General features: G+C 40.1%; 1 protein-coding gene and 1 non-coding gene across 16 annotated transcripts in view; one reads left to right on the top strand and one right to left on the bottom strand.

The window, feature by feature from the left end:
* ANKRD31 (ankyrin repeat domain 31) overlaps window positions 1-12677 on the bottom strand; it is a 62039-nt gene extending 49362 nt beyond the window's left edge. For 2 of the 15 annotated variants that reach the window (XM_032676759.1, XM_032676753.1), the window contains exons 1-7: window positions 12167-12670; window positions 11393-11448; window positions 9657-9736; window positions 6192-6238; window positions 5480-5574; window positions 4427-4467; window positions 4149-4241 (exon numbers count right to left, since the gene is read on the bottom strand). In XM_032676759.1, coding sequence (XP_032532650.1) covers window positions 4149-4241; window positions 4427-4467; window positions 5480-5574; window positions 6192-6238; window positions 9657-9736; window positions 11393-11448; window positions 12167-12348 — 594 coding nt within the window. In that variant the 5' untranslated portion in view covers window positions 12349-12670. Of the gene's footprint in view, window positions 1-4148; window positions 4242-4426; window positions 4468-5479; window positions 5575-6191; window positions 6239-6572; window positions 6672-9656; window positions 9737-11392; window positions 11449-11637; window positions 11989-12052; window positions 12087-12113; window positions 12133-12166 lie in introns of those variants that run through there. The other 13 variants (XM_032676752.1, XM_032676763.1, XM_032676767.1 and 10 more) reach the window with 12 other exon arrangements.
* Window positions 2933-3004, top strand: TRNAE-CUC. Its single transcript has one exon. It is a non-coding gene; the product is annotated as a tRNA-Glu (tRNA).
* Window positions 12678-14595: the final 1918 nt, after the last annotated feature.

The following is a 14595-nucleotide window of genomic DNA, read 5'->3' as shown; positions in this document are numbered from 1 at the left end:
CAGTTTGTAAGTAAACATAAATCCCTGCTTCTTTGTTGAAAACTTATTCCTCAGGCAGCTGTTCCCTATCTTATACCTTTGTATGTAATTCTTCCTTTTTAAGTACTGACTATTTCTTACTTTGCTGTACTGAACTACACTTTCTTTTTAGACCACTTCTCTAATGTACGCAGACTATAAACCAACCGCATAAAACCCCTCTATTGGCACAACTTTCTGTACTTGAAGAACTGTGGTATAAACAGCATGTATGTACATTACAAACTTCCTAAGAAAAATGCTCAGTGTAAAGGGCAGGTGAAACTTACATTTATATTAATGGAGAAGGCAGGCAACGAAGGATTAATTTTGCAAGATCCTAAAAACCCAAAAGCCAACTGAAATCCAAACCCTACGTGTGATGTGTTCAAAAAACTTCTGTCCAATACAGATGCCTAAACTTCCTTAGCACTCATTTCTGTTGGTAGGACTTTCTCTACAAATAATTCAAATCTGCAGAACATAAAAGAAGTTTAAACTTTCCCTCCCTAAAACTCATCCTCAGCTGCCACTTACGCGCAAAGACACTTAAAAGCCCCAGTGCCTAAGATCCCTGTACCTTCAATCGTCTGTTGAAAAGCAACAGAGGAGCTGCCGAAGCAGCAAAGCTGAGTTAGCTGTGACTGGAATCAAAAGTGGGAGTTCTCTCTTCTGTCGATCCCAGCCTGGTTAAATATGGTTTGAAAATACCTAAGTTTCATTCAAATGAGGAACAGGATTCCCCCTCAGTCAGCAGTTCAGCAGTAAAGTATCAACACTGTGGTAAATGCAGGTTCAGGACCATCTTCCACCGGAAGAGCTATGCTTCAAGCAAATTATTTTATAAAGGGGTTTCTACATAAAAAATGTACCACTTTGGCATAATGCTGCTGATTATTTTATGCCAACCACGTCCACTGGTCACACTGCTTCAAAAAACTTGATTTAAATCCCACTATTCTCATGTCTCAACTATTCGCAGTACAAACCCAAATCATAGCGTTCCTTAACCCAGGCACAAATTCTAGTGACCTAGCATCAGCCCAGAATGTCTTGTCTCCCTCTCCACCTTACCCAGTAAGCATGCACTGAGTAACAGCTGAGCACAGACACAGTCAATTCCAGCCTCAGCTGATTCACAACCTAGCACCAAAGGAAACAGGTAGACAGGGAAGTCAAGAAGAGGTTTCATAAAAAAAACAACTTGACCATGGATAACAAAACTGTATGTCAACACATGTACTGCATCAAAGGCCAGTGAGCGAGCCAGGCTCTGCAGAGCCTCAGATGTTTACTTCTCCCTGTGCACTACATGAGCAAGGTTACATCTGGCCTGGCAGCTCCAGCAGCCAGCAGGACATTCACATCACCTTGGTGTTGGTGAATCGTGACACAAAAGGACTTTTTTCCTATATGTTTGAGAACAATGTGAAAATTATCAAGAAATTGTAGGCTTTTGGGTGTCACAGCCTGCGTCTTACAAATGTTACAACACAAAAAGGGAATTACTAATATTGCAGTATAAATAATAAGGGTGGAGTAGAAATATTAAGTGGACTACTGTATCTGATAGCTCTGAGTAAAAGAAGTTCAGTTGTTCAATACACACATGCAAGAGAATCACTATAGAAGAATTAAGCCTTCAGAGAGATCAACATTATCAGCTTCTGTAAGAGTGCTTTGCTGAAGACTACTGCAATACACTGGGACAGGAAGAAGGCACAGAGAATCACACTACATTTGAGGGCGGAAGGGGCCTCTTGAGACCAACTAGTCTGACCTTGCTGCTCAAGCAATGTCAGCTGCAGCAGGTTGCCCAGGACCATGTCCAGTCAGGACATAGGTGGAGAATGCACAACTGCTCTAGGAAACATGTTTCAGTGTCTGAAACCCCTTCTCAGTTAAAAAGTATGTTTTTCTGTTCAGATGGGATTTCAGATTTCACAATTTCTTTTGAATTTCTGTCTATTTCCTCTTGTCCTATCAGTAGGAACAACTGAGAAGTCAGGGTCCCTTATCTTCATTCCTAGCTGTCAGATGTTCATACACAGTGGTAAGATCCCCCTCAGCATTCTCTTCTTCAGGTTGAACAGTTCTGGCTCTATCAGTCTGTTCTCATACAGAAGATCACAGAATCACAGAATGGGCTGTAGTCCAATGCTCCTGTCACGGGCCAGAACACATTCAAGTACATCAGGTTCCTTAGAACACTACTCAATCGGACCTTGAATGTTTCCAGGGATGTGGCATCTACCAGCTCTCTGGGCAACATATTCCAGCATTTCAACACCCTCATCATAAAAAATTCCTTCCCTATATCTAATCTCAATCGACCCTCTTTTACTTTAAAACTATTAGCCCTTGTCCTGTCACTACAGGCCCTAAGGAAAGGGTCTGTCTCCATCTTTCTTATTAGCCCCTTTTAAGCAGTGAAAGGCTGCAATGAAGTCTCCCTAGAGCCTCCTCTTTTCGAGGCTGAACAATCCCAACTGTCTCAGCCTGTCCTCATCGCAGGAGAGGTGCTCCACCCCTCTGATCATCTTTGTGGCCCTCCTCTGGACCCACTCCAACAGGTCCATGTCTTTCCTGCGTCCAGAGCTGGACTCCAGTACTCCAGGTGAGGTCTCACAAGAGCAAAGTAGAGGGTCCACCAGGATACCCAGGTCCTTCTCTGCAGAGCTATTTTCCAATCAGCTGGTCCCCAGTTGTACTGGTGCCTGAAATTATTTCTCCCCAGATGCAGTACTTCACACCTTCCTTTGTTGAATGAGACTTCCCTCTGCCCCATTCTCAAATCTGCCCAGGCCCCTCTGAATGCCAACACAACTATCTGGTATATCACTCACTCCTCCCAGTACCATCTCTGAACTTGCTGAGGGTGCATTCTGTTCCATTTTCTGGGCCACTAAATGAAGCCCTGGTGGTCTAGTGGTTAGGATGCGGCACTCTCACCGCCGCGGCCCGGGTTCGATTCCCGGTCAGGGAACTCCTCCGGGCAGATGGAGCTCGTCAGCCCTGTAAGGCCATCCATCTAAGAGAAGGTCACTCTAAACAAACCTATGTCCTGAGGACCTCACTGCCACCGTCCAAGCTTGCTCGGCCCCGGCAGATGAACCTTAGGATTAAAGGGTGGGCTCAGCTCAGCGCACACTGTGTCTCACCTAAAAAACCCACTGCGCTGGCTCAAAGGGTAAAGACCTTTCCCAAATCTTCGTTCGCGAAGACTGGCCATACTTATACTTAAATGAAGATATTGAACAGTATTGACCCCACTATTGACAGATTAACCACAATAGAAATCAGCGTTGCTACATCATCAAGGTCAAGAAAACCCAGCAAGACTAATTTTGTGGTGTCAGAATTCTATGCAGATTATCTTAATTTATAGATTTATCTTGTGTTTCCAGGGACACACAGAATTAAGATGCTCACTGACTCTCTGCTGGTTGTCAAGGTGTCTGTTCTGCCCTTGCTGCAAATCAGTCTGGGGTGGCCTCTTGGTTCCTCTCACTAAAGATCTTTCTGCAGGACTCAGATCGTGCCAGTGCCAACATCAGCCAATATCCAAAAAGTATAATTCACTGCAGTGATTATTTCCAACCTTCTTTCTCCAGGCTCCTAAAATATCCTCTCTGGAGATATTCTCAATGCACTCAATCTGCCTATTCTCCAGAAGCTATTAATCAAAGACAATCTCTTTTTCAAGGCATTTAGATTTTGTTCTGTTGGACTAATTCTGTGCAATGAGAATGTTTCATTTAATAAACTTGGTATTATACGCTTATATTTACAGCTGCATACTTTTCAGAAAAGAAAAGCCTAGGAGATTTCAAGTTTTTTCCCCTTGTTTCCAAGACAAAGAATACTTGGCCCTGGTCATGAATGGTATTTGCTGCAAGACATGAACAATTTGCCATACTGATCTCAAATCTACCTTTGGTGAATTTTATCAAAAATAGTTGCTTTTTCCCCAACTATTACCTCAATCAGAAGGACAGTTACAGATAATCTATTCCTCCTCAGAAACCTTCCAAATGTAATGCCTTTCCCATAACTTTCATCGGTGGGAAACATTTTAAGCTACTCAAAAGTCTTCATTACTTTGTCTTATCTTAAGTAACAGCCCTTACAGATTCTGTGTCATGATGATGTCTTCCCCACATCCCTTTTACTGCTGTGCTCCTACCCTTGTGTTCTGCAAGCTTAGGAACTACAGTTCTTACCTAAAAAGCAGAAAATAAAGTTTAGCTTTAAAGGTGTTTTCACCTAATGAGCTCAGTGACAGTTTCAACAGCTATGTGCTTGCTTTTTAAAATGAAAGAAACAGGCATTTTTCAGTAAAATACTCTATAATGCTAAATAAATTATATGATATTTTATATACATTCTCTTGTAAAAATACACTTACCTTTTCTTCTGAATCCTTCTGAAATTCATTCAATTTGATATCTAAATTAAGGAAAGTAGACAAATATTTCAGTTTTACTTTTCACTTCTGAAAGTTCTCATTGCCTCTAAAAAATGGCACTATTTCCTAAGTTTAAGTATAAAATTTCAAACCTTAAAAATTACTATAGTCATGTTCCCTAAATGGAACTGACAATAAAATTTCTAGTCAGGCTCTGTTAGCCACTAAATTATATCCCAGAGCTATTTTGTCACATCTCTTCACTGTGGTTTAGAGACCTGTCTTTCCAAAGACTGTCAGCAGATGGTATTACCACCCATTCCACAGGATAAGACTTATCCCCTGCCCTCTCCAATTACAATGCAATTAGACAATAGTGCTAAAATAACCTAATAACTTACTGCCTCTGGAAAGGGATGATCCCAACCCCCCTGCTCCTATCACTCTGTTCTGACATTCATGTGACTCCCCGGCAATTTCCTCATCAGAAATAAAGTGAGTGTTTTTCTGTAGGGTTAGTAAAAATAAGGTAAAGGCAGAAGACAACTAAATAGATGGGGCAGTCCTGCACTGCTGGGAGCACAGAGGAACGGAGGCACAACTAAAGTAGCATGAAGTGACATACAGACACGGGGAATAGTAGCATTTCTGTTTCTCCTTTCTTAGAAATGCCTCTGATTCTTTGATATGTTAGTAAGAAACATTTGGGAACTCTCAATGACCTATTTATCTTACACAATCATATGGCACTTGAGTACTAAGTATATTTGTGTGGCCTGTAACTTTTGTCAGAAAATTCCACGGTAATGAAATAATTTTATACTGGATATATAGCACTGGATTGAGAAAACAGTTACCTCTTCAAACAATCCTAGCACAACACTTATAAAACCAGAACTTTTAGTCCGTGACTATAAAAACTAAACAATTGTTGGAAAGCACACATATCATATTCCAAATAAATCTACATGGATACTCATCTTCAGCTTCTCAAATGATTTTCTCAAATGATTCTGGCACAGCTATAACAACTTCCAGTTTTGTACAACATACCTACAGAATTAAGTTGCTGTTCTTCTACTGCAGCATTTAGTGAAAAATCAGACTTAGAAATATTTTCAGTAGGTGATGAATGCTTTATCCAACCCCTAGAATTAAGTAATACAATAAAAAGTTCTTAAAGAATTGTAATCTGCTCACCTTACGAACATTTTTACAGTACTTTGAGTTTATTTATGTAATTTTGTGCTAACCATTATTCATGAAAACAGCTGCAGTTATTTCAGAGGTATACTTTTATTTTACAAGGACATGCAACAAATAAGACTTCTGGATTTCCTACACGGAACTAGCTATGTTTGCACATTCATTCTCTAAGTGAAAAAATGGCCCTTCCTGTTTTTCATTAGTTCTTTCTGTGTTTCTGTTATAAATCCATCTTCTTCTGAAATCCTTCCATAGCTTCCAGGAACGAAAGGTCTAATATTATTTATTATAAATTTTTGTTTGTCTAATGGTTTTCTCCAAGTTCTGTTACTCTTGTTGGTTTAAACCAATAAAGGTAATATCATCAATATAAACAAATCCAGGTACATACTGAACATAGAACTACCCGTGACATAAATATAGATCCTTCACTAAGCAAACAAGAAAACTGTTTCTAAATAGTACACTGGGAATAAAATAACATACAAATGGATATATAATGGACTTGTTTAATTACAGTATGCCTGACTGAAATTCCTGTGTGATGTATTATACTCACTGCAGTAGAGACTGAGACTGGTCAGATGTGTATGCCTCTTGAAGTATCTAAAGAAAAAAAAATTAACAAGTTAGCAAACAAAGTATTTATCTTTTTTTGTTTGTTTGTTTTATTACCAATTGCCTACCTTCTTCCTTCTGTAATTGAGTTGGGAGATGAAATTTTTAGATCCTATCATTACATACATTACTAATAAATCACAAAAGTATTCTGCTTTTTTTATTTATACTATTTGAGAAAAATGTTGAAAAATAAGACTGTGGAAGATAACACTCACCCAGAAGGAAAACATACCCATGCAATTAAGACATGAATGCTTCAAACTTAAGATGTTTTATACATCAAAGGACCAAAACACAAGGTATTTTAACTTCAACTCACAGTTTTAATCTTTCTTTGATAACAACTCCCTTTTTTCATTAAATAAAACAGGGTGCTGCTCCAGAGACTGTGAAGCTCAGTATACCACTCTCAATACCCCTGTAAACAGCATAGTTTAATTACTTCAAGACCTGCGCATCAGCAAGCTCTAAGTGGCAGGGCTGCCACATGCCAACACATGAAAGAGCATGAGGGTAATGTAACAGCAGGTGCCAGATTCCAACACTTCAGTACAAAGAGCTTGGATCTGCTTTTCGTGCCTTTGTACATAAAGGAGAGATCTCCTCCAGTATGGAAAATGGAGCCTTTATCTACTTTATAAAATGTATAAGCCTTTATACACTTTTTACAGAAAATATATACACCTTTTACAGAAAAAGGAGCCTTTATATAAAGTCTAAGGCAAATTAGGAATGACTAAGAAAGACTGCAGAAAGTGAACTGCAGAACAGTTCTCTCACTAGTGAGCTGAAGACTGGGTATTATTAATGAATTATCTGCACACTGGCTATAACTTTTAACAAATCATTGACAGACAGTGGACATTAACAGCATTAGGAAGATTCTGGGAAAGAACACCTTGGTGCAGGCACCAAGTGATGACTTTTTTGTCTTACACCAGACATTAGGAAGGCAGGGAGATCAATCATCTTAACAATGACCTGAAGAGTAACAGGTGTAGATTGGCCAGTAGGAGGACTGCTAAAAGGCTTCCTGGAACAGAATAGATTCTTTAATTTGTCCAACAATTATCAACTCATGTAATTCCAAAATATGGCAATGAGATAGTTCACAGAAAGTTATTGACTTTGCTTAAATACACCCTTCAGGCGAGTCAGCCTGAATACTTACACAGAACATTATTCAGAGACCAGGCAAGGTCAAGAGAATAACAGAATAGCTATCAAACCCCTCTGACTGCTTTACATTGCTCTTAAAAGCTCAGTGAACTACCCTTATAACTCAGAAGACAAAGGAGCTATTTTTTCTGCTAAAAAATTAAGTTCTAAGCAAAATCCGTATATTGCTTAATGGTTGAAGGGTCTTCTCAAATCATATAAGTTACACAAATAGTATTTGTGGCCACTGACTGGAAGTACTGGAACAGCTTTTTGTCCTGCCTCTTGTTTTTCGTAAGGAAATTCCTGCAAAATCCTAACAATTTTTCTAATTTCAACACTCACTTATACAGCCAACTATATGAGGGGACTCTGGATGTGGTCCAAAGGAAGACTAATGCTAAAAAACTGTTAGGTGCACTTCACCAAACAGGGCAAGAAAAACGAAGTACAGAAAAGCTGAAAGCACAAACTTACAGTCATGACACCTGCCTGAACAAGCCATGGAATAGGGTGTTAATAGATAAGGAAAATGACTTGTCAGTTGAAAAGAACATGGATCCTACAAAACCTAATGTATGTCTACTGCATTTCTGGTGGAAGAAAATTCTTAATTACAATTTCTTACATGATGGAATCAAAGACAGGACTGCATATCCCAAGCCTTCCCCCAACCCATCCAAAGTACAAAGATAGCTAAGACTTCTCTGGAACAACTGGAATGGATGTTACATTTCCTGAAAAAAATCACAGCCAGTCCAGGCTGCATGACCCTCACATCACATCACATCACATCTAAATGCTGTACTCACCTAAGATCATTTCTTAAGACATAATAGAAGGAAAGCTTCTATGTAACCATATTCCATGCTGGCTCTTGGAGTGGCTGGAAAAGCCACACTGGTGCAATCTACACACGTGGGTATCAAAGATGACAGGCCAATACCACTCCTTACAGTATTCAAAAAAGATTTAAGTTTTACGCTCTCCCCAAGCTTTGCATGACCAAACTACCACTGGCATGCTATAGAGGTCTCCCCCCAAAAAAACTAGTAAGGATTACCCAAACTATTTGGTGAGAAGTACTAGGTTTCTCTGCTTTTCTGACCTTTTCCTTCATGTACAGGGTATTTGAAGGAACTTAGATTCTTCCTTAGACTTGGAAGAATCCCTTAATGGCATTGCAGACTGGCTAATCTGCTGGTAACTATGAAGCTAAAGACTCAGGTTAGGAAGAGGCTAGTCAGATCAGCTCCCAGAGTGGAAAGGAAGAGAGCAAATGTGCACTTCGCTCATTCCTTCCATCCTTAGAAAACCATGATAAACTTCAGTCAAGACAACCCTGGGACATGCAAGGAGTAGAATAAAGTTATACAGAAAAGTCTTTGAAATAACAGCATTTTTTTGGATTTTTGTTCACTGTTTCCCACACTGTCAGCTAAGACAAATTTATTTGCAATTTTATAATGAGCTGTAAAAACATTCACTCTAGTAGAAATGTCTTTTTCCAGCGTAGCTTTTGTCATCTAGGAAACAGTTTAGCTCTTACCTCTCTTTCACTGGAATAAGGTTATACAGAGTGTAGGCTTTGGAATGGTGAATCCACAGTGCTAAAGATGGTGTAACACTCACAGTTAAAAGCAGAGAACCTGTTTGTCTCTAATTATTTCATGACCGTATCATATGCAGGTGCAAACTGATTGCTCAACTGAACAGAGGTTTATGGGCCACCCAGCATCCATGGTAAATATGTTAAATGTAGGCTAATTATTAGATTAGGAAATGCAGAATTATCCATAGAGTAAAACTATTACCCCATCATTATGCAAGTAGACATTTTATTCTGCATTTCAGATTATTATCTCTTTGTTTTTGAAAGAAACAATTGTTCAATCATTGGATCACAGCTAATCTCACAGTGAGTAACTAAGGGTGTATTCCGGCACAGTCAATCCAGATGGTTATCTTTCAGCTCCTAAAGTGAACATACTAAAAAGACTGCGCTCTACGACTTATTTTTGTCCTAGGATTGTTCCTCAAATTAGAAAGGAAATTTCACATATGAAATACTTCATGAAATACTAGGGAAGAGACTTGGATATGTTCCTGGAGACAATGTGCTAAAATTCACTTCAGCTGTAAGCTACCAGACTCTTTCGCATGTAATCAAAGGGAGGCCCAGTGGGTTTATTAATAATTAATCCTTAGATATGTTTACAGGAGACACTATCTTTGGTGTACTTACTGGATTTATCTCGTCTTTCTTTTGACAGTATGTCTGGCCACCAAATTTCTGTATAAAACATATTTCTGGAGAAGGAGTTCCTAGAAAAAAACCAAACAAAAAATCTCCAGTAATTAAAGTTTTTATTGCCTTAATTTCTACATAACTTTCTGTAATTGCATACATTTTCACATAACTCAGTAATTGAGCTACATGCATCAAAGCTTCTGATATGCAAGGGATTTAAGTGGCCAAATAATCTATCTCACTAGATTTTGAAATTACAATGAATGGAACAGAAATTAATAAAACCAGTCAGGGGGAAAGATTTATTTCACTTAGTGTTCTGGGACCCTCCTTGAGTCTGTATTGGAGATTAACTCTTTCCTCTTACTTTTTAAACTAACAACTGCAATTTTGATAAGCTGCCTGATCCATTTGACTAAAAATATACTTGTACTCTTATATGTAGTAGTTTCTTTAATGAATATACAAAGGAAGACCTTCTCTCTGGAAAAAAAAGGATAGAAGCCCTTAAGGTTGAACCCTTAAGTTTGAAAACTAAGATGTTGATACCAACATTAGTAAAATACTAATCAAATTAATATTTGCATTCTGTATCTCATCCCCAAATTGCTAATATACAAGTATGTACAAACCCATGAATAATTAAATTCTAATTCCAATTTACTGAATACAACATGCGGCAGGCAGAAATCTATTACAGTTGCAAGGACAAAACCCCCTCACTCAACCCTCAGACAAATGCCTACTCCACAAACTGAAGAATGAGTCAAACAAACATTGCCAGGTCTTAATTCCAGTGGATAATCACACATAAGTTCAAAATGGGATGATGTTTCTTTCCTCAGTCAAAACTATTAAACAGCTATAAAAGGTTCAGCACCAGGAAAACATAGCCATTGGAAAAGTTTCTTCAGATTCCAATGAGCTTTAGGTAAGATTTATATTAACTCAGAGTACGCTGATAAAAAACGACAGTCCACTCAGATCTTCAAATTGGCAAAAAGACAAACAATAAAAAAATCTGGAAGAACATCACGTGTCACTTAAAGAATAGTCAGTCCGAAATATTGCTGAAATAAAACCTACAGTATGCAAGTCAAGTATATTATATAAAAATGCAAAGGAGGTACTAGTGAAACTATTATGTAACTAAGACATGCTTGCTCATGCAGCATGTGTTATGGGTATTATTATGGAAGATTTTAAGACTTTAAATGAGCGTGCAATCATTTACGCTGAAAGTAATTTAACGATACACTTAAAATAATGCACTTAAATATACCTACCCAAACTTCATATGCTACAGAGAATGGATATATTAACAATATTAAAGGGTTTTTAAAAATACTATAAGCAACTATAGCTACATATAACTATTACGTGTATAGGTTCCATTTATTTTATTCTGTTCAAACACATACACACAAACACATACATGTAAATAAAAAGGATATCCCTATATATAGTTCATACACTTCCCAAGACAGGGATCCTAAGTTACAGTACACAGAAAGAACAGGGAAGTCAAGAGCAAACCTAATTTTCAAATATTAAAAAAGTGCTGAAGAATCTTCTAAAATATGAGCTAAAATTATAGATGTAATAAAGAGCACATACATTCCTAAGAATGAACTTCATGCAGCACTGAAGCATAAATACCACAGACTCAGGCAATATCTAAAGCAACAGTTTAAAGACATGAACAAACTGAAAAAAAGAATCCGTCCTACCTTTAGTAATACTCATCTCAGTGGTTAAAGCTATGTCCACATTAAGAAAAGCCAACCTTTGAAAAATAAATAAAATAAAAGGTCATTAAGCATTACAGTCCTATGAACTCAAAGGGCAGGTCAGAGTTTAAGTTCTCTTAAACCCTCAGTTTAAGAGAGGTGCCCATCCCAGCCTCTGACACTGGGACACCACTGGGCAAGTGCTAACACCAACAGCAAAGGACCCACAAACTGTAGGGATATACCTGATTTTCTGCATAGAAAATCATAGGTACTGAAGCACATCACTGCTTTATGTATTTCCAAGAAATGCCAGGCCACAAAGCCAGCACAAAGAGGTGCAGCCACAGGTGTTTTCAATCCTTTGCCATGTCTTAAATAAGAGAAAATGGAATGAAAATGGTATCAAGTCAAGGTTGCAGGGAAACAGTATCTGCATCAACTGCATTTAATAGTGTTTATTTCCTCCGAGTTGGTTTACGGGGCATTTCACTTCTACGGACTGAAATGTTAATCAGGAGGGTCCAGAGGCACAAGCTCCGAGGCCATCAGCGGAGCTAAGAACCGCTGAGTCTAAGGGCAAACAAAACGGCTCTGAATACAGAAAGGGGGGGGAGGGGGAAGAAAAAAAGAAAAAAGAAAGAAACAAAGAGGGCAAAACCCTCATCCCCGGAGCGGCCCTCAGCCGCGGGCCCCTTGCTGTTCCGCGGGCGCGCCACACCTGCCGCCGCCCTCGCATAGGCAGGTGCCGCTCAGAGCCATCTGCGTTACTACCTCCTCCTACAGAACTCCTCTTCCTCCACATCACTCTCCGTCACAGAGCCCTCCACGACGGTCTCGTCGCTGTCCGTGTCGCTGTCCCCGCCGCACAGCTGCCGCTCCACCGTGGGCTGGCCCCGGCGCTGCCCCGGCACCTCCTCAGACGGCCACCCGTTGCACTCCGAGGCGGCCGCCATCTTGTGGAGGCGCCTCGCTGCCCCTCGGGCGGCCCCGGGCGCACGTCGTTCCCTAGAGCCGCAGAGCACTAACGTACACCGTGCTCTGTGCGGTTAAAAAGGCTCACTTCTAGGCGTTTGTGCACTCCTGATGCTGATATCTCAAGAGTCAGAAACGCTTATTTGCCCAGAGAGTTACAGAGAATGAGGAGGGGGGTTGTGAAACAGGGTCTGGCCTTATCAGTGAGAGGCCTCATAGCCTCAAAGGAGGGACCCAGAATGAAGGACCACCTGGGCTTTTATTGTATAGTCTGGGGTCTTAGAATCATAAGGGGTTGGAATAGACCTTAAGGAACATCCAGTCCCAACCCCCAGTGGCAAGGACAATTAGCCCGGGTTGCTCAAGGCCTTATCTAGCCTTGCCTTGAACATTGCCAGTGCTGGGGCATCCACAACCTCCCTGGGCAACCTGTTCCACTGTCTAATTCTTCCTAATATCTAACCTAAATTTCTCCTCTTTCAATTTATGCCCATTACTCCTTGTCCTATTGCTACAGTTCCTGACTAAACGTTCCTGTTGACTTGTCGACTCCTGCTGTGTTTCTGGTCACCTTGCTGGCACCACAGGTCTCCATGCCCTTTGTAAGGGAAGGGATCTGTGCCAGTTCATGGCCTCTTGAGTCTGGCAGTCCACTGTCAAAGACTGCAACCACTCACTCATGGACCAATGACTCAAGAAACCCACCAACTTGAAAGAAGAGAAAGTCTGAGCATGAGAAGCAAGAGAATCATTTAACCAAGATATGATAGACTACTAATTAATAAGCAAACGAGGTAACCTGTAGCCAATGAACTGTGACTTCTATGGTTTCTAAAATGTATATATAGTGTAAACTTTTGAGGAAACTCCACCTTGCACCCTGCACAGAATAAACAATGTCTCCTTTCTAAACTAGGCCCTGTATCTGTGTTTGGAGTCCCTACATTGGGAACACTTCCCTGGCCGTGGTTAAGTAGCTATCTTCACCTGCTGTCCTGAGCACAATGTCCATGGGCTCATGAGTGGGAACATGTTTGAGATAATCAAATTATTAGTTGACAATACTTTGACAGTATTTGCAGTAGCACTCTTCAATGATCGTCTGTGAATCACAACATTTTCCTGAGGCAGAGCTGTTCTAGCTCTGCTTTACCTGCCATCTGCTTGGCAGTGGGGCAGTCTGCTCCCATGGCCTCTGTCAGCACAAGGCTGGGCTGCAGGCAGGCCACCACAAAGAGCTACAGATGTGAGAACTTAATGACAGCACGTGTGGTGTCACACAGACTGCAAACCCCAAATCACTGCAGTGACTCCTGCTGCCAGTGAACTTGATGATAAAATTAGCAATTTTTGTACTCTCCAAATAGTGTTCATGGAAAATGTGGAAAACAGAGCTAAGATACTAAGGGTCATCTTAAATTATATATCATTTGCACATAATTTTTGAATTGTGTACAAATTGTTATTATGCTTTGGCTTAGTCATATCCGTATGCAATTATAGCAATTGCTGTGCATGTTATCAAGTGAGTCCAGAAATCTCACTGATAATACTTTACAATTTTCAGCTAACGAAGGTGAGATACTGAAGAAAACATGTTAAGAAAGAAGCTGTCAGGAAAGATGGATACACAGTAGTATTATTAAGATATTTAAGAATTCCACTGAAGATGAGAACAAAAAGGCCATCTACATGTTAAAAGACTGAGCTGGCATGAATGATTTCGTTACTGATAACTACTCTGGGTGGAGTTCTTAGGAAACCTTTTCATAAGCGCTTCGTTTTTTCAGGATCACATTAATGCTTCACAGCACAGCACCATGCGGAGCTAGTAAATATATTTCCAAATGAGGTGCCACATGTAAGAAGCAGCTTCGGGAAAGCCAGAGTGTGGATCATCTGCTTCAAAACCTCTTGGTTTGTATTTGAACATGTTAGTCGGCAAGCTCAGGCCCAGAAACATGTAACGGCAGTGCCAGCCTGGAGTGCTGTCTTGCAGTGATCATAGTGTCACACCTGACTCCGTGCCCAAAAAGAATCACAGAATTGTTAGGGCTGGAAGGGACCTCTGGTCCAACCCCCCTGCCAAGGCAGGGTCACATAGAGCAGGTTACATAAGCATGCATTCTGGTGGGTCTTTGAGAGCCTCCCAATACTTCATGAACCAAAAACTGCACTTCCTCTCGGGCCGAAAGACACAAATACAAATATATTGCCTTTTTTTTTTT

Source organism: Chiroxiphia lanceolata, chromosome Z (assembly GCF_009829145.1).
Source record: "Chiroxiphia lanceolata isolate bChiLan1 chromosome Z, bChiLan1.pri, whole genome shotgun sequence".
In the NCBI taxonomy this organism is placed as follows: domain Eukaryota; kingdom Metazoa; phylum Chordata; class Aves; order Passeriformes; family Pipridae; genus Chiroxiphia; species Chiroxiphia lanceolata.
The sequence above is the reverse complement of the archived record's forward strand: the minus strand, read 5'-3'. Positions and strand labels throughout refer to the sequence as shown.